General features: G+C 43.6%; 1 protein-coding gene across 1 annotated transcript in view; it reads left to right on the plus strand.

The window, feature by feature from the left end:
* Positions 1-21,438, plus strand: part of pipox (pipecolic acid oxidase) — a 43,942-nt gene extending 22,504 nt beyond the window's left edge. The window contains exons 3-8 of the mRNA XM_076282115.1: positions 9,924-10,137; positions 13,644-13,826; positions 16,552-16,704; positions 17,745-17,894; positions 19,223-19,298; positions 21,311-21,438. Of these exons, the coding sequence (XP_076138230.1) occupies positions 9,924-10,137; positions 13,644-13,826; positions 16,552-16,704; positions 17,745-17,894; positions 19,223-19,298; positions 21,311-21,438 (904 nt within the window). The remainder of the gene's footprint in view (positions 1-9,923; positions 10,138-13,643; positions 13,827-16,551; positions 16,705-17,744; positions 17,895-19,222; positions 19,299-21,310) is intronic.
* The last annotated feature ends 6,446 nt before the right edge of the window (positions 21,439-27,884 follow it).

The following is a 27,884-nucleotide window of genomic DNA, read 5'->3' on the forward strand; positions in this document are numbered from 1 at the left end:
ACTGGTTAAGTGCAGTGTTGCCACAGTTACCTTGAAAAAGTAATCTGATTACTGATTACTCCTTTAAAAAGTAACTTAGTTACTTTACTGATTACTTGATTTTAAAAGTAACTAAGTTAGATTACAAGTTACTTTATTAGTTACTTTCAGCAGCTGCCGACAACACCCCCACCGCCTCAACATAAAAATGATAACTGGTTTTGCCAATACTCACTATACTGGAAGTGCATTTTAACAGCAATGTATAGCAGACATCCCAACCTGACCTACTTAGATCCTGAAATTCAGATGTTTGTTCAATAATGTCTAAGTACACCAAATAAGGAAGGCCTATTGATAGAAATTGTTATATTATGTAGATTTTTTGTAGATTTGTTTTTCATGTAGCCTTGGCAACTAGCCATCTTGTATAGGCCTGAGTAATATGCAAATTAAATTACACTTGTTAAACTCACCTCAACAAGTATTTTGCAATCATTTAACCCACCGTGAGCAATGCTAAAGTCACTGTTACAAACAGTGCAGTGTGCAAGATTATCATTATGTTTTAATCTTTTGAGACAATTGGATACACTTTTGTGTCTGATGTGAAATGGGTCTTAAATCTTCCTTTTTGAGGGGCACTGACGCTGCCCCACTAACGCACCACTGCTCTCTCTCTCCCTCTCCGTTGTGTGCGCGTTAAACTTAGATGCACACGCGATTTGAAGTCCGGTCTGGCTTGCGTGTTCTTGTTCGCTCTCGGTTCCAGGAGATTTTATGTAATTTGCGGGCGTCAGGAAGCCGCTATCAATATGAGAGACTCCCAAAACTTCGGGAGACTTGGGATGTCTAGCTAGACAGCACTTTGTCGCCAGCACAGAATGTACAATGTACCTTAATGTTGTCATGTTTAGCTGACACAAACTCAAAGTAATGACTGATGAAATGTGCATCTCTCTCTCCCTCCATTGTTTACGTTTGTGTCGCTGCGTGGTTTTACACGTGAATTGTGCTCATGCTGAAAACGTGAGCATAGCCTACATGACATTAATCCCCAACACAAGAAGAGAGGGTAACACTTTATTTGAAGGGGTCTACACAAGGGTGACATGTAACCGTCATAACAATGTCATGCACACTAATGACATAGTATTGATGTTTATGACTGTTGTCATTAAGTGTCATTCGGTTTTTGGAATGTCAAGTTGACATTGTTTGGGTGTCATCATTATAACAACTTGACATTAGGCAAGATGACATTATTTGAGGGTGTCTCTGTCATGACAACTTGACATTAGCCAAGAAAATGTAAACCGTTGTCATGACAACTTGACATTAGCCAAGAAAGAAATGCAAAATTGACATAAAACTGTGTTTGGCCTGACTCATCTTCTAGGTTCGTGAAGTGGTGGGCCGGAATAATTGATTGACATGACACCATTATAATTGTGAATGAATACTTTCCTTGGCATGATATTGTCATGACAACTTGACATATAACTGTGTTTGGCCTGACTTATCTTCTAGGTTTATGAAGTGATGAGCCTGAACAATTGGCTGTCATGACACCATTATAAATTAGATATACTCAACATATTGAAGGTGCATTGCAGATGTAACCCACTCAAAAATAGCCTACTAATAGGATTACATTATTCTAGTTTAATATCTAATTTCTTGATTACTTTTAGTTATGTTTTCCCTGCACACCGTATTTGTCCAGTAGGTGGCAGTGGTGGCGCTGCATAAAGGGGAAACTGCTACACTGATTCTTAGAGAAGAAGATAGTGGAACGATAGTGAGCTGAAGATTTGCCACACTGAGAAGAAAATTTAAAAATAACATTGAAGAGCTATAGTACGGTGTCTTGTGTAATTCCGCTGGATTTTCTTGTAAAAATTGTTTTTTTTGCATATTTTGCTAGTATAGAGTCTAAGGAACAAGATTTTTTTTGTCTTCAAATTTTCACGATCCATTTTCACACTTAGATGACATCATCATTTATATAATGCATAATTAAGACTGGGACTACTATCACTTGGGGGTCAAATGTGAGAAAACACTGGTAAAGAGGGTATTCTGCCTAATTTTTGGGTGCTGATTCTGAATATCATATTTACTTAGCTGATTTTTTAGTTTTAAACCTGCTAATTAGCATTTGCGGCCTAAAACTGGCCTCCATAGGCAACATAGAACGGGTGAATAGGGTAAAAAATTTAACTCCTTGATATTCTTATGAAACTTTACTAGTTGATTAGTTATGTAGAGACAATATTTTTTTGCATTACAAGTTTTCTGAAAATATATGTTTAAGCATGTAATTTAACAATATCTCATTAATTATGCACTAATTTGCATACATTTCAATTACAGACATCTGAATATTGGATAGTTAACATTGAATGTATACGTTCAGGTTTGCCTTCAGAACTTTTTCTGGATTCAGAGCCTTAAAAGAATGGCTTGTTCAAGCACCAGTCCTAGGTTATGCCGATTTCAGTCGTCCCTTTATCTTAGAGACGGATGCATGCCATGCAGGATTGGGGGCAGTTTTGTCACAGGAGAAGGATGGGTTACAGCGACCAATAGCCTTTGCTAGCCGGGACTTGCGGCCAAGTGAGAGGAACATGTCAAATTATAGTGCCATGAAACTCAAACTCCTTGCAGTCAAGTGGGCAATCACAGAAAAAAATGTCAAGTATCTCCTGGGCAACACGTTCACCGTGACAACAATCCCCTCCCATACTTGCAGTCAGCGAAACTGGGCGCTCTGGAACATTGCTGGGTTTCTCAGCTTGCCCTCTTTATTACAACATCAAATATTGTCCTGGGCCAGCTAATTGCAATGCCGATACCCTTTCTAGGCTTCCCACAAGCCCCACTAACACTTTGCGATTTGTGTCACACGGCCTGGACGTCCCCCTGCCGCTTGCCATAGCCAACATGCAAGCCTCAAGTGCACCTATCCAAGACTCTTGGATGACAGAATCTTGTATGGTGGACACCATCCCTGGTCGAACCAAAAGAGACCGGAAAGTCCTGCAAGGGACTGATCCCTGTATTTCCAGATACCTGTGGTTTTGGTGACAGGGACGACCACATACCCGTATTTCCAGATACCTGTGGTTTTGGTGACAGGGACGACCACATACCCGTTAAGACAAGTGGAGTGAACCAAGGGAAGTCCGCAATTGATAAAGCAGTGGTCCCAGATACAGGAAGTGGATGAGACCTTGTACCGAGCGATCCAGTCTCCTGCCTCCAGGGATCCAGTGCTGCAGCTTTTACTGCCAAAGGTGTTGCGAGTCAAAGTGCTCACTAGTCTACACAACAACCACGGCCATCTGGGGGTGGACAGGACCACAGATCTGATATGACAGAGGTGCTACTGGCCCCAGATGTGGCATGAGGTGCAAAAGTGGTGTTCTGAGTGTGAGCACTGTGCTTGCTAAAGCAAGACAACCCAAGCCAGAACCTTCTTGGGAAATATGCTAGCCCCTAAGCCTTTGTAGATAATCTCCATTGACTTTACTCTCTTGGATTGGGCTAGCACAGGACAAGAGAATGTTCTGGTAGTCACAAATGTTTTCTCAAAGTTTACCCAGGCCTTTCCCACCCCTGATCAGAGAGCTTCCACCGTAGCTAAGATTCTAACTGAGAGATGGTTTTATGTGTATGGCGTGCAAAGGAGAATCCACTCTGATCAGGGGAGCAGCTTTGAGGAGGAGCTGTTGAAACACCTGTGTGACACCTATAACAAAGACTAGAACCACCACTTATCATCCAGAGGGGAATGGTCAATGTGAACGTTTCAACAGGACACTTCATGACTTGCTCAGGACCTTACCCCCTGAAAAGAAGCGTAAATGGCCCCAGTTGCTCCCTCAGCTCCTGTTCGCCTATAATACCACCGTGTACCAGTCCACACAGCACTCCCCATACGAGCTGATGTTCGGTCAGAAGCCACAGTTACCAGTCGACCACCTACTTGGATATACTGGAGGTGACCACAGGGTCAGTCCACCGACTGATTGGGTGGTGCAACATCAAGAGTACCTGACTTCTGTCTATGCTAGTGCTAGGAGACACTTAGAAGAGGCTGCGGCATATCGTAGGCATGGTGGTCCTAACACTGTAGTCCTCTTCAAAGTGGTTGTATGCACATCCCACCTCACTGAGGCCAGGTGCAGGACAAAAAAGCTTATCAAGGAAAGAAGAGTAGTTGTCCGCACACTGCCATCATAACACATAACGCAACGTTTCGACCCACCAGGGTCATCATGAAGACCCTGGTGGGTCGAAACGTTGCGTTATGTTTTTAACTCAATAAATGTAGTTCTTCTGGGAGATTGCAGTGTGCGGTCCTGACACTGACTGTACCCATATTACCACCTGGCACTCTAGTCTTTTTCTAGTGGGCAGTGGTAGTGTAGTGGTTAAGGAGCTGGGCTAGCGTGCAGTAGCCTGAAAGTTGTCGGTCGGTTCAATTCCCGGCTTTCACTGTTATGCCCTTGAGCAAGGCACTTAACCCCAAGTTGCTCCGGGGACAATGTGATCTCTTGTAATATAGCTGACATACAGTATGTAAGTGACTTTGGTGTCTGCTAAATATATGTAAACTCTTTTGCAAGAACCATTTTCATGGTCGCCACAAAATCCAGGATACATGGGTGTCTACCAAGTATGAAATTGTGGAGTGTCTTGATGGAATTGGCACACACTATAAGATCAGGCTGTATGGGGAAAAGGGCCCCCTTAAGACGTTCCACTCATAATACTGCCGGACAGCATTCAAACCCCTTCCACCTCCCACAGTCTGTTTCACATGAGTTCTCTGCCAGTGTAGCAGAAGTAAATATTCTCCCCGTCCCCTTCAAGCCTTGGCAGTAGATAGGTATGCTACCAGGATGGTGAACTTTAAAGACAGGTGTGTATGCAGAAAGGCTGACCTGCAGCGCTGGCGCACACGTCCACCTGTGGGTGGTGATCATATACGTAGCTTCCTCTCTGGGAGAACACAGCCGGTCATTTGATATTTTTGCCGCATGGGTGTTTGTGGTTGTTGTTGTTGGAAGAACATGGCTTTATTCTTAATTCTAAGACTTCATTGCTTCTCTCGCACGCCCGGCCTGTTGGCTGTGGATAACCCGTAGCTTTTAAAGAGAGCAAATGCACATGGTTTAGTGTCTGAGCAATGTTTTCCCTTGAGTTTTTTGTTTTTTGTATTAGTTCAGGCTGTGAGAGGGCCATCCGTGGTTTGTCTGTTTGTTTGTACCTTATATTCTTTTGTTTGTTAATTTTGCCTACTGTTACTCAACTACCCATGCCTATGTCACCTGTGTTGCCTGTACTATTATTATTATTATAGATTATTTCCAAGACAAATTTCTCTTAAGGTAGACAATAGAATGACATGGCAGGTCAAGGAAAGCATCAAGAAAAGCAAAGATTAAGAAATCGTTTTTGACATAGGCAACAAGGGTGGAGGTGTTTTTACACTTTTCAGACACTCAAAGTTTGAAAACTATGGATATTGTTTTAGAACCAACAACCTTTCTACATTATCTGGGGGTTTTGTGTGCAAAAAGTGGAATTAATTGTCAACAAATTTGAAGAAAATGTGAAAATCACTTTTCGGACTAGATATAATCGCTTATTTTAAAACATACAGAAAAAAACACTAAAGATGGATCGTGAAAATTTGAAGACAAAAAAAATCTTGATCCTTAGACTCTATATTAGCAAAATATGCAAAAAAATAAATTTTTACATGAAAATCCAGCGGGACCCTATTTTCCAAACACAGCGTACTGTACTACTAGTTAAAAGGGGTTTTCCCACCAAACCTACTTCTAAGGAAGGAATAACAGCAAAGGGTCGAAATTACGACAAGGAGTTTACTTACTTGTATGAGTTTTCTCCGGTGAGTGTTTTACACGTGTTCGTCATTTATGTTAGTAGTAGACATGGCGTGATAGATGTGTTTAATGAGTTAAGCACGTAAAAGTTTTATTTTGCTGTAACTCAGTTGTTAAAAACCAATCGGAGTTGAACATGAGTTTAATGATTTGAAGTGCTATTTCATGCTATGTTGAAGCCATGTTAACAACGTGATATGCTAGTGCTGAAGTTTCATGTAGGCTATGTAGTGATAGATTAAAAATAAGAATAAGCTACTACAGTTCATGAATATGAGTTATATTGAGAGTAATTGAATTGAATTGTTGCCCTGCTATGCAGGTTGTTTTTTTGTTTGGATGCATGATTTGAGAATGTTCCATTGAACAAATTCGCCATTGGACACGGGAGGCAGAAGAGCAGAGGGCGCGAATGATAATCTTGCCTGCGACATGAACTGCTTCTACTCAATATGTCTTCATTTCATCGTAGCCTACAGATAAGCGCGAGATCTCACCACGTAAAAAAAAACATACTACCCAGGTAGATGGACTTATTATTATTTTGGGGTTATTTTATCAGAGCTCTGAGGTCATTTTACTTTATATTTTTCTCAACATGTGTTTAAAAGGTTGAAAACTAAGAGAAATACTGATTTTCACAAATAAGGGACAGAAAAGAGAAACAAGATCATACTGTTTGATATTTGATGTTTAATAAATGCCGGCTATATGTTCTGGGTAAACTATTTTGGTACTTTCATTTGTCTACTCCTCTTGTGAAAAGTTCCTTAGAAAGGCAGCACTTCACTCTACATTAAAAGAAGTGCCCCTTACACAGACAAATATGGTGTCTCAGGGGGAATCGAACCCCTCAGTCCCTCAAAACACACCTTAAAATGATTGAATGGTACTACTGGTTAGGAATCCGTCATCGTAATGGTGTGTTGGGTAGACTCATGCATGATTTGAAAAAGCTGCAGAAATGATGGCAATGAAATGGTGCTTAAAGACTAGTATGTGAATAGTTGAATGCATGTTCCACATGCACAGTTAGGTTAGCTGGCATGGTAACATGTCCATGTATTATGGTTTTGCAAAATGCATTGCTGAAATAAACTCTTAAGTCATGACTGAGTATAGTATTTGTTGTCATTATAGTTGAAATTAGACTCAATGTTCCAGAAATGTAAAATGTACAGAAAGAGGACCTACATGATAGTGTAATGACACTTAATGACATGTTCAGGAAACATCTCAGATGGTTCACTGTACTTTAGGTCAAAGGTAAGTATTCATGACACTGTCAGGACAGCTTAATGACAGTCAAAACTGTACCACTGTAGTTGAGGTCAAGAAAAGTATTCATGACCAATTTATAATGGCGTCATGACAGCCAATTGTTCAGGCCCATCACTTCACAAACCTAGAAGATAAGTGAGGCCAAACACAGTTATATGAACTTGTTCATGTAATAAATAAACAATTATGTCAAGTTGTCATGACAATTCATGACACTGTCAGGAAACTATTTTGGTGTGTAATAGTTCTTTGTGACAGCTTAATGACAAGTCAAAACTGTACCACTGTAGTTGAGGTCAAGGAAAGTATTCATGACACAATTATAATGGTGTCATGACAGTCAATTGTTCAGGCCCTTCACTTTACAAACCTAGAAGATAAGTCAGGCCAAACACAGTTATATGTCAAGTCGTCATGACAATATTGTAAATGGGTTACATTTTCTTGGCTAATGTCAAGTTGTCATGACAAAGACCCGTCAAATAATGTCAGCTTGGCTAATGTCAAGTTGTCATAATGATGACACCCAAACAATGTCAACTTGACATTCCAAAGACCGAATGACACATTATGACAACAGTCATAAACATCAATAATGTGTCATTAATGTACATGACATGTGTCATGTCATTCTTATGACGGTTACATGTCACCCTTATGTAGACCCCTTCAAATAAAGTGTTACCGAAGAGAGCGTAGTAAGAGAGAGAAGTAACGCACAGTAACTTAGATAAGTAACTTTAATCTAATTACTGGTTTGTAAATAGTAGCGCGTTAGATTACTCGTTACTGAAAAAAGTGGTCAAAATAGACTAACGCGTTACTAAGTAACGCGTTACTGGCATCACTGGTTAAGTGTGCAGGGTCTTTGGAGTCATAGCCTGGCAACTTGATGCCTATTTATTTTCTTTTTGAACAGTTTTTGTTTTGCATTTTTTGCTCACCTTGACACTGTAAATATTTGCACATATTAGAAAAAATATTTTTGGAAAAAGAAAAAAAAAAATAAACAAAAGACTTTTTAGAAAACTTGAATCTTCCCTGACTCCGCCATCGGTTATCCTGCCACAAAGACAATATAATAATATTACGTTAGACATATTTTCATTTAAGTCAAGAAGTGCCCCGAATTACTCTCATAAAAGTGCAAGAAGGAACCTCACACAAGGTTTTATTAATGTAATACAACATCCCACTGAACTTTTATGAAAGAAGATCACATATAATATCAGGCTGCCCCAAAATACAACTGCAATTAATTAAATGTCTTCTGCCAAATGGAATATCTTCAGCTATACTTTTGTGTTTATGTTGGTGTGTCTGCCAGATTTTACTCTGAATGTAATTCAGGGATTTTTTCACTTCAGTAAACACCTCGGCTTATTACTTGAGCTATGAGGTATGTGAGTGTAAATACAAAGGCTGGATCAGACTAACGCCAAGCCAGTACTGGGGTCGGAATTTGGTGTTGTTATTGCATTGGGTTTCTAACTTGATTGTGCTGCAAAAAGAGACTGATCCTTAACATAAGTCTTTAGAGGAGAATCTTGAGGAGGTTGTATTGATTAGGATGAAAAAATACAGATGGGAAGTGGTAGCGCAAATAAATAGACAAATAATTCAAGCAAGCAACAGTTATGCACAGCAGACACAATTCACATTGGGAAACAAACCATATCAGGGAATTGTTAAACCAGTTGGATACCAAGATATCACAGTCACCATTGTCTTTTTTCCACTTTTTTCCCTCGTGTCCATTTCATGCATTTTCTCTCTCACTATCTCTTTCTCTCTCTCTCTCTCTCTCTCATTCTCTCTCTCTCTCTTGCTCCCACCTCTGCTTGGTGAGTGATTGGTCCTCAGTCCAGGGCCAGCTGTGTCCTTGAGTTTTTGTGAAGCACAAACTCTGAGAGAGAGATGTGTGTGAATTGCACTTTCAGCAATGCTTCACCTCATATCATAGTAGCTCCCTGGTCGTCACCCCCCTGGAGAATCATCCCCTAGGGCTGGTGTGGCGGATAACCACCCAATCCCACAGCAGGAGGAATCTGTCCAGAGAAACACACACACACACACACACACGCACACACACACACACACATGCCACTCATCCCACAGGGTAACATGGCCACTGCTACACAATGCATCATATTAATACCCTTGCTCTCTCACTGTTTCATCATCAACCAAGTCGTACATATGTATACACACATACACACGCACAGACACACCACACACACACACACACACACACACACACACAGTTGGAAACACAGTCATAAAATTCCCTGATAAATAGTTGGGGCCCTTTAGCTGGTGGTGCCCATGCATCAAGGCTTGTGGCAGATGGCGGCGCAGCCCTCAGAAAACACTGTTCACACAGGGCCAGCACAGCCATCCATCACAGGGCCCCACTGAATTACCGCCTGTGTTTCAGAACTTTTCAACCAGGGGACCGATAACTTCACACACCAGCTCCGCTTCACGCCGGCCCGCTCTGCTCCGCACCGCGCCGGCCGTACCTCCAGGCCACTGCTCTGATTTATGGAACATGGCTGCCTGGCTTGCGGGGCCTGGAGCTGATTTTAAGCTTGCCCTTTACAGGCCAATCTATGCATCAGCCCCCACAGTCTTGTCCCTGGCTTAAATCAAACCAAAACAAACAAAAAATACAATGGGAAAGGTCACATGGAAGCTTGTGCAATGGCTAGATTTAATTTGAATGTGCCCCCCCTCCTGCAGATGCACAGGCCTCCTGGTCATGGGCCCCGAGGACGGTCAGTACTACTCGGCCGTCAAGGACGTGCTGCAACGGAACAAAGTTCCCACTGTGATGCTGAAGAGGGAAGAGTTCAACCAGCACATCCCCAACTTCAACCTGGTCAGTGGAGAGAACGCGCTGGTGGACACCAGTGCAGGGGTGCTGTACGCCGACAAAGCCCTCGCCTCCCTTCAGGTGAGGGTCACAACTCGCAGTCCGTTATAGCACATCAGTATGTGCAGTTCACATCTGTAATGTTACAGGTCAATTCCTTGAACAACGCTAGGTGCGTTAGTTACAGGTAAGTGAGATTTAGCAAAGGCTTTTATCTAAAGTGACATAAAACACTTTCCAGACACGCGACTGGGGGACTCCCAGTTACATTAGATAAATATGTTAAATAAGTCTTCAGGTAACTTTTAAGGGGTTTACTGGAAGTACTGATATTAGGTAGATAAACTTACACAATGAAACAGCACAGCAAGTACAGATAAGCATGTGTGGTATACATGTTATATAATAGATACTGTATAACAAAGAATGATACGTTTCTCAATGAATTAAGGTTTTAATGGAACCTGTAATATGTCCTGAGAGTGAGAATATGGTCACTCTGAGTATATTGAGATACTGTACCTCCTGTGTTTTCTGAAGCCTCCCTCTGTGGGAATCTCAAGATGGTGTGAAGTGTGTTTGTTCTAAGGTATCTGATGGTGCTGACCCCAGGGGAGATATCAACACAAACATGGCTTAGGTCAGGAGAAGGTTAAGGGGTTTTGTAATATTCTTATCTCTGTTAATACTAACTAGTTGGATGGGTAACAGGTCCCCGGTGTCGTGAATCAAACGGCAGTCTCACACATAAAATGTCTTGGATTATTTTGACCACACTATTACCACATCTATATCTATGTCTAGTCCTGTGTCTGTTTGCCACACCACTCTAACGCACCCGCACCCGCCGTGACTGCCGGCGAAAACACAGAGAAGTAAAAGTTGGAAGCGATCAAGCTCCTGACTGCAATGTGTATTATTGTGGTTTGAAAGTTGGCAGTAAAAGAAGAAGAAGAAATAAAAAATGTTTACTTATGGCAACAAAGGTGATCAAAAGCAATTGACATCATCCTAAACAATAGTGCAACATTCACTCACTCTTAACTCCGCAGACTGCGATCCACAAATGCATGCCTTCACAAAGACAGAGGTAGAAAAAGTCATCACTTTCCTACCCAACAACAAAGCGAGTGGCTCCGATGGAGTAACTTACGAGACTTTAAAAGCCACAAAACAAGTGTCATGCCCAATGCTCACGCAAATCTTTAAAGTGTGCCTACTAAATGTACTATATGTGAACTATTTCACATTTAGTACATTTAGTAATACATAGAATCCCCCCAGAAGATACTGTAACACCCCTATGACCCATCTACATGGAGGGACTGCTACCAACAGTTGCATTTGCCCGTATTCTACCCTGCCTTATAGAACACAAAGTACTCTCCCCCAGTCAAAAGGCCTACGTCAGCGGTCAGGGGATGTTTTCTGCTTAAAGACAGAAATTGATGATTTTAAGCATGACTCAAGCAAGTTTTATTCTGTTTTCCTGGACTTTCCCAATCCCGCTACAAATTGACATTAAAACAGGATGCCCTTGGAGTGCAGTAAACTTCATCCTGGCCATCAACAATTGGCTGAAATGGTTAGAGCAGTGCGCGCCTGAAGGGTTACGCTCACCACATCCAGTCCAAGGGTACACAGATGATGTGCAGATCGCTTCCAGGGATGAGCGTGCAATCCATGAATTGCTCAACCGTACAGCTTCTCTACCGTCTCCATCTCATCCTTTTATCATACAGGTAGCCTAATGTGGCAAGTTGATTGCTGCATCGATTGAAGTCATTTAGCCAATGAAGTCTTTGAAATATAATTATGAGTTAAATATTGATGTTACCCTTTTCGTGATATTTTAAGTATTTTGTAAAATATGTTTATATTTTAACTGCACCCATCCCCCCCCCCCCCCACCACATAGCATCAAAACTCTGTCCTGGTCTTCTCCACTGTCTCAGAGGCATACACACACACAAACACACACACACACACACACACACTTGTGGACATAGACTTCTGTTGACATTCAAACAAAACAGAGAGCTAGCTCGCTACTTTCTCCCCCTCCCTCCCGTGCTGCTCTCGTGCAATTGAAACTCTCCTAAACGCGCATCTCGTCTGTGATTTGCTGGAACAGTTTGTTATGTTTTTATGGGCTAGGTTTGCCCAGGTTGTTTTTGTTGCCGTTTTTGGAGCCTGGGCTGTCCACAGAGATTGCGTTTTTTTACAGTGTATTCAGGACACAGACAGCTAGCGGTTGGTTAGGTGATGTTTGTAGTAAGTGCCATAAAATGTTTTAGCCTAAAAAACTTGTGGCATCGCTTAGAGTACCTTTAATGTGTATTATTAATAGTTATGTATAAAAGATACATAACAGTGTCCTGAAGAATTGTCTCCTCCCTATTATTATTGTTATTTAGTCACCACACAATTATCCATGACTGACCTGGCTCTTCAGTGGATTGGAAGAAAATAATGAAAATGTGCTTCCCTAGAGGGCCCCTAACAGAGTCAGGACATGTACAAATTATTTCAAAACTTTTTGTATTGTGAGAGGATTGTTGCATGTGGTGTATTTGGAGACTGATGTCTGATGTTGAATGATAACTGTTGTTGAATAATGGTATTATTTCAGAACAGTGGGGTTGTTCAAAAAGGGATTTAATAAACGTAGCTAGTTCGTACACACACACTTGTTACATAAATCAGGTTTTTTCATTTTTTTTCTGGGGGTTTGATATTATCAGTGACAAATAATTGGCCCTATGCCTGTCTGAGTATTTTATTTGAGTTAGAGATCTTTTGAGTTCAGTGGTGTTTTGTGCATTGATTTGTCCTTTTAACTCCTTTTTCTCTTTAGAAGAAACAGGCATCTGATATAAAAATCACACACAGTAATGACTGCTCTGCCATTTCTGACCTCAATTCCTCTCGGGTTATTATAGCAGTTAATAATGAGTTGTTAGGTGGTTTAGTTAGTTCAAGCCAGTGAGCATTTCTGAGAGGATGTTTCATGTAATGCCTCATTGTGGGACATATGGATGAATGCTAGAATATGTGTGTGTGCGTGTGTATGTGATGTGTGTGTGTGTGTGTTCAGGGGTGCTGTTAGAAATGTTATAATATTCTAGAAGCTGGGTGTATACGCAGCTGATGGCTCAATTCTGGACTCATCATCAGTGATGTTCCTGGTATCACCGTGTGTTTCAACATCATACACCCTCCTCCTCAAGACCGATCAGTGGGTTGATCAGACACCCCAGCCTGTGCTGTTCTATGGTGCTCTCTGGGCCTGAGTTGCGTGTGCATTTTTCCATTAATCCTGTTTTATGGGGGGTCCCTGTAAGTGCAGGGCCCTTGGCCTAACTTTTCCTCAACCAGCTTGTCCTTGTTTTAACTGTGTGTATGTGTGTGTGAGAGAGAGAGAAAAAAAGAGAAAGAGTGGGTGGATACAGCTCCATTCTCAAAATGGACATTGTGTTAATGAGTGATGATGTAATCTTTGTTTACATTCCTATCTTATATATCTCAGGGCTTTCTTATACCTGTTTGTCTCATTATTTTACATGTATCTGTGCTTCCTTTATCAGAGGCTGTTTCAGTCACATGGTGGGGTGATTAAAGATGGGGAAAAAGTAACTGGCATCAAGCCAGGCCCGGTGGTCACGGTGACAACAGCCTCCGGGGCATATCAGGCCAAGAGTCTGGTGATAACAGCAGGACCGTGGACTAACACGCTGCTCTCCCACATCGGAATGGCCCTGCCTCTGAAGGTACAGCCAGAACACAACTTCCACAACACATGGCCTCACACTCTCTCAGTTAGACTCACTTCACACGCACGCACGCACGCACGCACGCACGCACACACACACACACACACACACACACACACACACATACTGAAATATCAAAGCACATTCCCGATCATACATAGCCTGGTTAACACCAGACCTCTTCTCAATTCTAAATTGAGATTGAGGGCCCTAATATCGTAGTCTAAAACGCATGGTCACTGGCGAAAAGCTTAGTTAAATTTAGTGCGATGTCCAGTTCACGTTGGGAGTGTTTTCGTTATCAAGCGTTGGGCGGATGGCGCAACAAAGCATTCCTAAGTCAACACTTACCTCAATAATGTTCGAATCACTGAATAAAACACATTTATCCTGCATACGAGTTGCTGCTTACATCTTGTGACAGTGCGTCTTCAGCTGTGCTTCATATTTGCCTAATTATATTTCCTATTGTAATCGTGTAATTTGTAATGTTTTGCATGGATGTGCGCTTGTGCACGTTCGTGGATGAGAGAAGCAGGGTGCGTTGTGCACCCGCCCATATCACTGTTGATAATGCACCCTTAAAATAACATATAAACAACTCGCCATGGATTTCTGACCAGGTTTCTCTTGGTCAGTGGCGTAATGCGTTTTAGGTAGTGTATGATAGCGATTTTTAGAGGATGCGCCAGACCCCTCCTTAGGCTGTTCGTTGCCACACCCCTTGGCATGTTGCTCAAAAAACGAGACGGGCATGGTGAAAAACTTGAGTCTACAATAGTAATAAGCTTTGCGTCGTGATGATTACAGACTTTAGACTGTGCTTTAGACCATCATGATAGAACCCTGAGAGTGGGTCTGGAAAGGCTTCATTAACTTACGACTTCCACGGGCGTAACCAGCATTGAAATTAAACTTAAAATTGGTGCATTAAGCTCCTACTAAAAAATATAAAGTAGTTGCACACTCTGATATCTTTTTGTATATTTATTTAACCAACATTTCGGCACAAGGCCTTAAACCTTGATAAAGGCTGTGCCGAAACATTGGTGAAACAAATATACAAAAAGAGATCAGAGTGTGCAGCTACTCTATATTCTTTAATTTGATAAACCCCCTGACTGGCACCTCGACTTGGGTGTGCGTCCCTCTTCCAAGCCTTTCATCGCATTAAACTCATTTCAGAAGTGCAGCAATCAAATATTTCTTGTAAACAAAGGCTTTAAATGCAGTTGTTTACTCAATCATCATAAAAAGCCCGCACCATACCTGATAGCAATTGTGATTGGTTCCTGTGTTTTTGGAAAATTGGAAATGGGTGTCAATGGCCTCCTTGCCAGACTGACCTGCAGAGCAAATTCAAATTTGCTAACAGGTTTGTTTGGGTTCTCTTAGGCTAGATCATAGACACATTCCAGATCTCTGATTCTGTGACATCATGTATATAGTACAGACATACTAGAAAAAAGGATGATGTTGTTAAGCAATATTGCTTAACAATAACATAACAGGTTCTTATGTTCTGATTGTGTGATCACAAGTTGCTTCCTGTTGATTTACATTCTTCAGATACATTTGTCTAGGATGGGTAAACATGAGTAGGAAAGGGCCTGAACAACATCGGTCAGCAACATTTTCCAGTAAAACTGCTGAAAAAGTTGCCCTACAGTATGTCTCATTACATTAAGCTCTGACCCTCTGGTGTACTTCCTAGATTGTTGTCATGATGACTTAAGTACCTACTACCTAGTGACATAAAACATTTGATTACTATAATCTTTTGTCAGGACTTGTAAATGAGTAGGAAAAGCGAAGCTACTGATTTACCAGACGTCACTCATAAAGAAAATAGCACACCAAGAACAAATCAACCAAGGAAGGGAAGAGAAATGTACCATCTTCCTCCACCCTCTTCCTCGTCTGTCTCCCTGGAGTTCATCTCCAGCCTGTTGTTTTTTTGGGGCGTTGAGACAATCTTCCTCAGGTCACATGGATGATGAGGGGCGGGGGGCCCATATGAGATGTTATTTATGCAGAGGAATCGCGAGGTGGAATTGGAAACTGCATTATTTAGCACGGCTCCTTTGCTGGGCAGTCGTGCATGAGTGAGCACAAGGAAGCGTGAGGGAGATGAGCTTGCACGCCAGGCCCCCCCCCCACACACACACACATACACACCCCACCCGAAAAGCGAGACGCCACCCTGTTAGCTTATTACACTGAAAGCTGCACAAGACAGGCCTCTTTATTACCCTGCCAGAGATACAATCTGCGGCAGGAGTGTATGTCTTCATTCAATTAGAAACTTTAGCGACGGCAGAGGAGTTCTCGTCCAGAGTCAGTCCTTTTTATTGCCTTTCCAGAGATATGATTTGCACTGAGTCCGTATGCGTCTTCATTCAATTAAAACTATATCCTAAATGCAGCAATATAGGAAATCTCTATCCAGCTGGGTAGCTTTTATTAGCTTCTCAAATATATGAGTTGCACTTAGTGTATTTGAGGTCCTTCAATTAAAAGTTTATTGTAAATGCTGCAATCGTGGCAGGCTACTTCTGTGTTTTGCTTCTTGTTTGATTGTACAAAGCTGGGGGAATCACAGAGGAAAGGCCTGCCTACAGTTCCCAGGACTGTGTAATCTTGTCAAGTAATATCTGCCCTTGGGCCTTGGGGAAAATGTTTGCTTCGTTGTCCTCCTCCTCCTTCTCATTTTCTTGGACAGGTGGAGAAGATAAACGTGTGCTACTGGCGGGAGAAGGTTCCGGGCTCGTATGACGTCCACAATCGCTTCCCTTGCTTCAGCCGGCAGGACGGCCCGGAGGTGGATCAGATCATCTACGGCCTTCCGTCCAACGAGTACCCGGGCCTGATGAAGGTGAGGCGGGCTAATTGGCTGAGAAGGGTGGCAGCGTGATTGAGAGGAGGGTGGGGCCTTGTGGCTCCATTTGCGAAATGAGAGAATGATTCATGTGAATTTCTTTCAGCATGTGCGTTACACCCCTGAAAAAAAGCGTTTTGTACTCTCTCTCTCTCTCTCTCTCTCTGTTCCTAGCTGACTCAAACTCAGAGATTAAGTGCAGCTCTTAAGTGCACCTCTGAAAACACAAGAATATTTTTTCTTTTCCCCCCATTGTTGTTGTGTTTGTTGGTGGCCAGCTTTGACTGTTTGTTTTTCGGTACCCGCATATTTGATCATAGCAGGTTTTTTTCCGTGAGTGGGTTAGGCAGCGGGACTTTTCTGACAAATTGCACACAACATGTATGCGGCGGAGGGGACAGATGGTGGTGCCACATTAAGTCATTATCCCTGGATCAGTTACCAGAAGCTCTCCCTCTCCTCTCCTCTTTTCCTCTCCTCTCCTCTCTCCTCATCTCCTCTCTTTTCCTCTCCTCTTTTCTTCTCTTTTCCTCTCCTCTCCCCTCCTCTCTTTTCTTCTCCTCTCATCTCCTTTTCTCCTCTCCTGTCCTCCCTCGCTCCCTCCCTGCTGCTTCTTAAAAAGCACCACATATTAGTGCCACCAAGCAAGTGCAACACACCCCCTCCACTGACATGACTGTTATCATACTCTTAGAGGGAGGGAGTGGTGGTGCGTAAGACTGTTTAGTGCTTTGAAGTGTTTTCAGAGATGCATTGCCTTCTGCTTAAATTAACTTGCTCCTATTTTCCCCTCACATTCAAATGGAAGTTAAATAGTTCAGGAAAGTAACTCTGACGATCCAATTCCATGGATTGTGGTCCAAAATGAAATGTATTAATGCAGTAGGACTGACACTGTAGTGCTAACACTGAGAAATGAGCTAAACCTTGTTAATACATGTGGCAGATGTGTATGTTTAGACCTTAAGCAGGTTGGAGTTTTTGAGCGTGAACTCTGAATCGTGTGTTGGTGTGCACTTGTCTCCGTCCTCCAACAGGTGTGCTACCACATTGGCAAGGAGACGGACCCAGACGCGAGGGACAATCAGACGGACCAGAGTGACATCCAGGTCTTGCAGCGCTTCGTCGCCCGCTGCATGCCCGGCCTGGTGCCCGTGCCCGCCGTGGTGGAGAGCTGCCTCTATACCGTGAGTCGTGGGTAACCGTCGTCATGGTGCCCAGCCTCTCAACGAGAACGCACCTTGACCTACACGCCATACACCACATGTACCTGTACCTCCTGCTTTCTCTTCAGCCAGAAGTGCTTGTGAAGACATGTCATCAAAAAGAGGTGTTCCAGGAATAGATCTTTGGAATGTTGACATTGCTGGACGTTTAGAGGCGAACACTCAAGCCGGCTGACTTGGCACTTGGCAAAGGTGCCAGTTCAGTCACTCCGGTCCAGTCAGATCCATCTCAAAGAACGTCCCTGAGAAATGAGTAATTATACTTGACACAAAGGCCTAATTCTTTATGGCAGATGTTCCCAATTGCACCAAATAGATATTGCACAACCATAGTCACGGGGTGATAGATAAGAGGTCCTCAGGGACAGAACACATGACATGTACTGATATGTAGATGTCAGTCTGTACACAGAGAGGCACCGCCTCCAAGCTGGCTATTGCACCTTGACCTGTAAACTAGTAAATCTGCATCTTGCTGTATACTCTGAGTCTGCACATATGCATGGCCTTTTATGGCATGCTCTAGCTGCATGTGTGGTGTCTGGAATTAGTGAGACTAGCCCCTTTGTGTATGGTTACACAATGCAGGTACAAGTGAGATCTGAATTCTACAGCTTAAATGAGTCTAGAAACAGAGAATGCATAATTGCTTGGGTGGATCTCCTTGGGTGTTTTTTTACTGTTAGATGTGTGCTCAGTATGTTGACCTCAGAGTATGTAGGAGAAACTGGGTACTCATTACATAGGCCAACTTGAAAACACAAAAAGGAACAATGGCAGCGTCAATGTTATGTCACATCACATTACTCTCCAAAAATGTTACATACATACATAACACAGTTATATAACACTGCCAATGTCAAACAGATTTGCTGCCTATGGTCTTCTGGAACAGTAACAATAGAATCACTGGAGAGCTCTGGTGCCATCCTCCATTACCTGCATGCTTTATTAAAAGTTACCTAAGCACAGAATGTCCACGGTCAGCCGACAGCCTCTTTGGGATCCGAGGGTTAGTTCCAAATGTGACTCATATTTCAATCTGTCAAGAATGAAATAATGAAACTTAAATCTGTTCAGTGTCTGGAAGGTAACAGAGTTGTTCTCTCTCTCTCTCTCTCTCTCTTCCTCTCTCTCTCTCTCTCTCTCTCTTTTCTCTCTCTCTCTCTGTCTCTCTTTCTCTCTCTCTCTCTCTTTCCCTTTTTTCTCTCTCTGTCTCTGGCCCAAATCCAAATGATCTTTCTGGACGACTTTTGTTTCATATTGTGTCCTTCTCTCTCTGCTCTCAGTTGACGCCTGACAACCACTTTGTCCTGGATTGTCACCCCACTTACAGCAATATCATCATCGGCGCTGGATTCTCAGGTCAGTTCACATGTTTTCATACACCCTATAGCTCCTCACCATACTGAGTCAAACCCATGGCAACCCCCCTCCCCCCCCCCCCCACACACACACACACAATCTTTTTTAAAGAGCTGCCTGAACTTTTAATTAGGCCCACACACACACACACACACACACACACACACACACACACGCCACAGACACCAGTGAGAGTCATGGAGTGCGGGCCTCCAGTGCGAGCCCTTTTATGGTCTAATTAAAGGCTGTGTCTGGGCTCGGACCCTCCTGTGCCTCCTGGGCCACGGGCTCCTCGTGGCATTTGTTTCATCCCCGCCGCCAATCGTCCTCCCGGAGCTCATTACCGCCCCTAATTAAATTCTCCCTCTAATCACTCCGAGTGACCAGCGGAGACCCGGAGTGATGGAGGCTGATAGTGGCACTGAGGGATGCACACACACACACACACACACACACACACACACCTACATAAAGACACACACACTCTCACTCACACACACACACACACAGACACACACACACACACACACACACACTTACACACTCACACACACACTCTCACTCTCTCACACACACACACACACACACACACTCTCTCTCTCACACACACACACACACACACACTCCCTCACACACGCACACACACACACTCTCTCTCTCTCACACACACACACACACTCACATACACACATATGTACATACATACGTGCACTCACACAGACACACACAGAACCTCCGTTACTTTGGCTAATTCTGCCCCCACGCTGGTGTCCCAGCTTCACAGTTGGATGAGCTATTCATCATGCGCTGCATTGTTTGATGCTAAAGAGGTGCTTCTTTTCCGCCGAGGCGTGAAGGCAGCCATTGTGGCCGTGCCTGGGAGCCGTAGCCACTGTGCCCACTGCGGTGGCAGTGAGGGAGAGCTAATGATTTATGGAATTTATTCTTCTGCCTTAATAATGCATAAGGAGCATGATAGAACTGAGGATTCATCATTATTAACCTTTCCCGAGCGGTCCTTCTCATTGTTTACCATGATGCCAGTGGTTTACTCCATGGCCCCCTTTTTTTCGGCCTGCCCTCGTGTGATGTATGGGGCCAGTCTGGAGGTGCTCTGCTCTGGTCATTGGCCCACAGAGGGTGGACAGACGAGTGGGGGAAACAATGAGAGCCTGCGCACAGAAAGTTTAGGAGAGTCAGCCCTTTCTGCATCTGAATACATCTAAATCTGTTTTTTTCTTTCTGTTTCTTTTCTAGTCTGTTTTGATCATGTTTGTTTCTATGGTTACCAACTCAAACAGTGGGTTGCCCTGTTTATTGCTGAGACTTCTGAGGAGTCTGAGACCCGTCCAACAAGCCGTAGTGAGTCCTGCCTGGAGTCATGTTGGCTAAGCCAGGAGCACACTCCCTTCGGAGAGGTGTGGGGTCAGACCCACTGGAGAAACTCACTGACTGTTTGTTTTGGTGGACCAGGCAACACGTCTAGTTTAAATAAATGTGCTGTGACAGCCCCAGAGGTCGAGGTGGGGGGGGGGGGTCCCCTTTAATGTGCTCCTTCATGAAAAAGACTAGACACTGACTCTGGCCGTGGGAGGGGCTATTTTTAGATGCACATTGTTTGTCTAACCCCTCATCCCGGCCAACAACCCCAAAAGAAAATATATCTTTAGCTTTGTACATTACAGTTAATACAAAAATGTTCTCCAGCTCCTAGCTCTGGTTCTTAGTCAAATGTTCTGTTTGGTCCACTGAGGGGTCCTTAAAGATGTTCATTTGAACTCCTTAGAGTTAAACCAAACAAGCTTATAAATACTAGATAGCACTTTTAACAAGTCCATTGAGTATAAGGTCTCTAGTCTAAACAATAAGACAAGACATCATATTTCATATTACATTATACAGGGCAAGATATAATACCTTATACATAGTATTTGTATAGAACTTCACTTCACTGCAGGCATGTGAGGTTTTGGGCCTCTCTAACTCGCCATTTCCTGTCACCCACCTTTCAGGTCATGGCTTTAAGTTCGGCCCGGTCATCGGCAAGATCCTGTATGAGCTGAGCACGGGGCAGGTGCCCTCCCACAACCTCTCCCCGTTCAAGATCACCCGCTTCCAGACCCCCAAGTCTGCACTGTAGACCCACTGTCGGTCACTCTCCAAGAGACCACTGCTGTGTGTGTCCTATGGGTACATGAAACATCACGAATGTACTGCAGGGTTGAAACAATATGCTTTAATGCTAATCAGGTCTCCGTCATGCTGAGAGGAGATTACTACTGCCATTTTAGCATCTGAATCATGTCTTAGATTTTCTATGTGCAATGGAACCTGTTAGTTGGCTCAGATGGTGTACGGTCACACATACCCATATTGTGCCCAGTCGTCTGTGACAAAAGCATTTAAGTGTAAAGTGCACTCTGTGATTTTTTACATTTATTTAATCTCTTTTGCACAGAAAATGAAATGCACTTTTTGTCATACATATAAAATGACAATAAAGATATTCTATTCTATTCTATTCTATTCTATATTGCTTCCCTGACATGGCACTACACCCACATACCGTACTGTGTGTGTGTGTGTGAAAATAAAAAGCACTGTTAAAAAGTCATCAAGCTTACCAACATTTGTCTCTGCGTTGCCACTGTTCCACTCTCATGCTCATTTACTGCTGCTGCCAGTTGTTTGCCCCCCCGACACACACACATACACACACACACACACACACACACCTCATCCCAGCCCTTCAGTAAACATGTTAATCACTAATCATGCAGGCTGTTACAATGGAAGAGAGCGGTCTCCATCAACGAAAATGAGACAATTATACAGCGAGACTCGGGGGAAGAGGGAGGGAGGGAGGATGGGGAATGGTTGGATGAACTTACTGGATGGGATGGATGGGGTGATGATGGTTGGTTGGGGTGGAAGGGGTGGGGGTGTCAGTCACTGGAGCTATTCATCATCTTGGGCTGTAAGTGGGACTCAGGAAGGAAAGTATTAATATCCGAATCAAAGTGGCATTAAAGATGCAAAAGTGAGTATTTCTCTTCAGAATGCAAGGTGTTAGCAGTCCAGCAAAGAACAGGCACATCAAAGCGGTGGGCAGAAAGGGAGATGGGTGGGGGGTGTAGAGCAGGTAGAGCACTGCTATGGCCTCCTGGCACATCTCCTTATCACCAGAGCCCCCAATGAAAGGCTCGCCTTCCAGCTCTGCTTGAAAGAGGACACAGGAATGGCCCCTGGGAGATAATCTGTCAATATAAAATCAAAGGAGAACCATATAATACCATATTTGAAATTCATAAAATTACAGTGCAGTTGTGAGATTTGGATGCAGAGAAAATGATGGTCCATCTGAGGGCCTGTTAAATTGAAAAGGAGAAATTGGAAGCCCCATCTTTTTAGGAGGATTTTTATTAAAATTCAGACATTACATTGTGTACATAATCCATGATTCAAATTCAGTTTTTACAACGTGGTTAAATTCACAGGTTTAAGATGCTTGCTATGAATACTCATAATTCTGGGGAACCACTCCGCACATATGAAATGAAATGCATAAAATGTGCTGACAAAAGTACAGAGCAAACTGAAGCTTGCAGATGTCTTTCCCAACAGAAGTGTGCAGTGGTAGCTTAGTGAGTACAGAGCAAACTGAAGCATGCAGATGTCTTTCCCAACAGAAGTGTGCAGTGGTAGCTTAGTGGCTAAGCATGCAGTAGCCAGAAAAGTTGGTGGGGGGTTCAAATGCCGACTGTCATCGTTGTGCCGTTGAGCAAGGCACTTAACCCTGAGTTGCTATAGGGTGCCTACCCCTTGTTATAAGTGACATAATAAGTCGATTTGATTAAAAGTGTTAGCCAAATGAATAGTCTAGTTGGAGCAACATTGAGATTATTCAAATATGCTCAGACAGATCTAGATATGTAGGGGTGTGAGTTAAAATGGCAATCCAGTTCAATGATTTTTTTTCTAGTGCCAAAAATGGCTCTCATCTCAAGGCGCTATACAGAGGCCTGACCAGGAGCCATCTTGATCATGACATGAGCTGCAAAAATCTGTAATATTTAATCGAGTAAACAGTGAACAGAAATAACTAAACAAATGAAATAGACAAAAAAGAGTGCGCTGGTAAATAAAGTTAAGATTCTTCACAGGGTTTATTAAAAAGCCTTGCCATCGTGTATGGTCAGTGAGTGTACTGTCATATCTCCACTCCACTGTTCTTATCTCTCAAGCAGGTCTCTCAGTTCTTTTACTGTTTTCCTAGTCAAAAGAAGCAGAAAGGCTGAAAAAAGCACACCTATCGACCATTGAAAGAGAAAGTAGCTATGACAACTGGAGCTTTATAAAAACTCTCTCCACCTCTCTCTTTCTCTCTCTCTTCTCCCTTCATTAAGGGCGTTAGCTAATGGACTAGTGAGCGATGAAGCGAGCAAAGAGTTGTATGCATGTGTTGGCAAGGGCTTACCAGTAGGCACCACACAGGAGAGGGAGGATTTGCGAGCTCATTCCCTCGTTTGCCAGGAAGATAAGGTGCCGCTTTTGCCTGGTCGTGTCTGAATTTCCTTAAAGAGAATGTCATATTTTTTCTCTACCTTTTTTGTTGAAGGCATCCTGTTTTATAGACAGAGCCTGTCTTCACCCTCTGGGCCTCTTTGATCTGATCATAACCTTGAGGAAAAGTAGTTTTCAGCTTACAGGCGTTGCAGCAGAGTAGACAGGGTATTCTTCAAGGATATTATGTCTTTTGTTATCTCTGGGTTGGCACACCTGAAGTCTTTATTTCAGAAAGCATCCTTCCTTGAGCATCCATCAAGGCTGCTGAGGAGTGAGTATTGAGCGAGCCAGGGAAGTGACTGGGAGACCGAGAGACGTCGGGCTGTTTTTAAGCAGCTCTTTGAATGCCGTGCCACATTGCAATTAAATACGCTTTCATAACATCAGCGCTGTGATGCTAATTTGCTTGTTTTCTGTAATAATATTTAGAGTCAGCATGCAAATGTGGCACATTTCATAAAAGCACATTCCCCAGAAGCTGTGCTCCCCATTTTCATTTTGGTGGACAAACTTTTCTGCTTATTTCCCATATTTACGGTACAGTTGACAGTTGCTGATTGCAAAGCATGCTTGCTGATGATACCTTATCTTGCCAACACACCAGTGCTAAAATTTAAACAGAGAACCGTTTGGACATAATGCACCACACGTGAGGTGAATACTGAACATGATTTTATTCATGGTGTCACACCCCGATGTGAGTCACGCATGCTCAAATTGATAGGTTTACGGCATAACGCCAAGGGATCCGACTGCAATCGAGGTGGGCACGTCTGTTTCATACTGAAATTTGTGAAATTCATAAAATAATAAACTTTTCTGTTTCAAAAAACGTTTCTATGATTGTTTGATTGCTAACGTTAGCTAAAAACGGCATTCAAGTGACAGCCTTTGTTGTGTTTAGCTGCGATTAGTTGAATACAGTCAGCCACCCATAGACCTACAACTGCCTCCATATTAGCATGTGATGGAGGAGAGTTTGAGGATGACGGACCTGCTGAAGACATAGCAGAGCCAGCTCTCCGACCGCAAAATATCCGTAATAGGCTGACCAGGCCAGGTAAACGTGGAAGCATCAATTGTGCGGAAATGCGCTGTGATAATTGCTCCGGCCTGGGACACATGAAACGGAACTGCCCCAGCCCTAAAGGCCTGATTACAACAGCACCCGTCAGGTCAGCACCTCCCCAGGCTGAGAAGGGAATCTCTCAAAGTGTGTTGCGTGTTAAAACTCAAGGCGAAGAGATGAGCATCCATGTATTGATACACAACAATGAGGTCTGCGCACTCCTGGACACAGCGGCAAGGAGGAATGTTCTGCCTGCAGCCTACTACTCTGCTTTGGATCCAGACATCAGACCCCCACTACAACCATCAGTGGTACAGTCACTGCAGGGGATTGGACCGGAGAAGGTACCTGTACTAGGGGAATCACATCTACCTGTGCAAGTGGGGAGCCGAACAGTGAGTGTTAACTTCATTGTTGCCAACATAGCCGATACAGATGCTATCCTGGGCAACCCCTTTTTGGAACAGGCTTGTGCGAGACTGGACTTTGGACAGAGGAAAATCATGCTGTTTGGTGAGCAAATACCGTTCTTCCACCCCAACAACCGGCCAAGGGCACACATTGCCCGAGTATCTCATACCCACCATCTTAGGACCAGGTCAGGAATTCATTATACCAGGCCGTGCCCATCTCTGCGGACCTGTACGAGGTGAAATTCTCCTAAGCCCCACAAAGAGATTTGTGGAGAAGCATCAGGTGTTGGTCGCACAGGTTGTCATGGAAGCTGGGCCTAACAGGTGCATTCCCATTCGAGTCTACAACCCAGGGAGTACAACAGTCACTGTGAAAATAGGAGCAGTAGTGGGGATTCTCCATCCAACTGACGTGGTTCACTGTGCCTCCACCAGCAAAATCCCTCCCATTTAAGCTCAAAGTCAGATAATACCAGATCACCTGTGAGAGTTGTACACCCAGAGCTCCACTGAGCTAAATACTGAAGACCGATGCAACCTGGAGCATATGCTGCACCACTATGGGGACATCTTTTCTACAGGCCCTGGTGATTTAGGCTGTACAAGTCTAGTTAAACACAACATTAAAACCCGGCCAGGTGCTCCAATTAAACAGCGACCCAGGCGCATGGCAAATGAGAAATAGAAAGACGCAGATCAGCAGATCCAGCAAAACCTTGACACTGGTCTCGCCCGCCATAGCCACAGGTTGGGCCTCTCTTATCATGATGGTCCGCAAAAAGGATAGGTCCTACAATCTTTGCGTGGATTATCAGGCCTTAAATGAGAACACCATCAAAGATTCGTATCCCCTGCCCCGTATACAGGACACCTTGGACACTCTCTCAGGTGTGAGGTGGTTCAGCACACTTGATTTGGCTTCAGGATATTGGCAGGTCGAACTCACCCCAAGGGTGTGAAGGGCAGTAGCATTCTGTACAAGAAAAGGGCTGTTCGAGTGGAATGCCATGCCCTTTGCGCTATGCAATGTGCCAGCCACGTTCCAATGATTAATTGATGGTGTGCTGGCGGGGCTGCAGTGGGAAACCTGCCTTGTATACCTGGACCTGAGGTTGGTGTTGCAACAGACCCTCAGAAAATCACCAAGGTGCAGAAGTAGCCAACCCCAACCACAGTTTCAGAAGTCCGCCAGTTTGTAGGGTTAGCATCCTATTACAGACGTCCAACCATATGCAACCATAGCTCAACCACTCCATGAGGATACTGATGTGAGTGATGTTGGGATAGGAGCAGTCCTAGCTCAGATCCAAAATGGGGAGGAGCGCGTATTGGCCTACGGAAGTCAGAGATTGCCAATGGCTGAACAAAATTATTGCACTACTAGACGGGAATTACTGGCTGTGGTGGAATTTGTCACCCATTTGCGCCAATACCTGGTTGGCCGGTCCTTCACTGTCCGCACGGACTATAACAGTCTCCGCTGGCTGACCAGGATGAAAGAGCCTGAGGGGAAGCTAGCAAGGTGGTTGGAGAAGCTTGGTGAGTACAACTTTAACATCATCCACCGTGCTGGTCGTCTACACTTGAATGCGGACAGTCTCTCTCGACGCCCATGCCGTGCTACTTGCCCTTGCAAGCTGCCTAAGGTCACCCAGGGCCGTGTGATGGTGGAACATCAGGGAATACAGAGCGACCTAGAAGGGGAAGTTCAGCTGATGTTCAGCCGACTCTAGTGGGAGTAGAGGAGCCAGCAAAGGAAGAGCTGAAGGAATGCCAAATGGATAGGATATGTCTTACGACTTAGGATATGACTTGATGATTCCGTACGCCGTCATGGATTACCGTCCTAACATGATGACGTTCAGAAGGGAGCTGACAGAGCCCATTGACCTTGTTGTTGGGCTACCCCCCGGTCCTGATAGTGTCAAAGTTTCTGGTTTCGTTTCTGTTCCTAGCAAAACATGAAAAGTTTCTGGTTTTCGTTCCGTGACCGGCAGATCTTAAAGAAACGCATGCCCCCACAATAATTATATCTAAATTAGCTATGTACCAAAAATTACATTTTACCGTGACTCTAAGAGCTGTAAACAGTGTTGTAAGGGTGCGTAGGCCTACCCGCTTGGAGCTACAGTGGAATTTTGATTTCACGATGAGAGTTCTCTTTTGCAGAGTCCGGCAAAATAAGGCATCCACCAGCTCAGCACCAAACTTCGAGCACGGTAAACAAAATGGGGGTTTTAAGGCAGTAAATGCTCCAGTTAAGAACCGAACCAGATTTTGTTCAAATCTACACACCCATGGCTACTGAAAAATGTAAGGTTCATTTATCAAATGTTATTCTGAAGTATTAAAAATAATCTTTGTTCTAGAATTTTTGAACGAAAGGGGTGGAAATTGGTGCTTTTACGATACGTCTGCCGGGAGTTTTTGCGTCTCTCTGCAAACGTCACTCGTTTTGTTGGTCAGATTGGAGAATGACTATCCAATTGTATACAGTCATTTGAACTTTGCCCGTTGATCACGCCTCTTGTGCAGTAA

Source organism: Alosa pseudoharengus, unplaced genomic scaffold (genome assembly GCF_046254945.1).
Source record: "Alosa pseudoharengus isolate Yale_2024_CS ecotype anadromous, Long Island Sound unplaced genomic scaffold, YU_APseudo_1.1 YU_APseudo_1.1_scf_13, whole genome shotgun sequence".
NCBI classification, from domain to species: Eukaryota; Metazoa; Chordata; class Actinopteri; order Clupeiformes; family Clupeidae; genus Alosa; species Alosa pseudoharengus.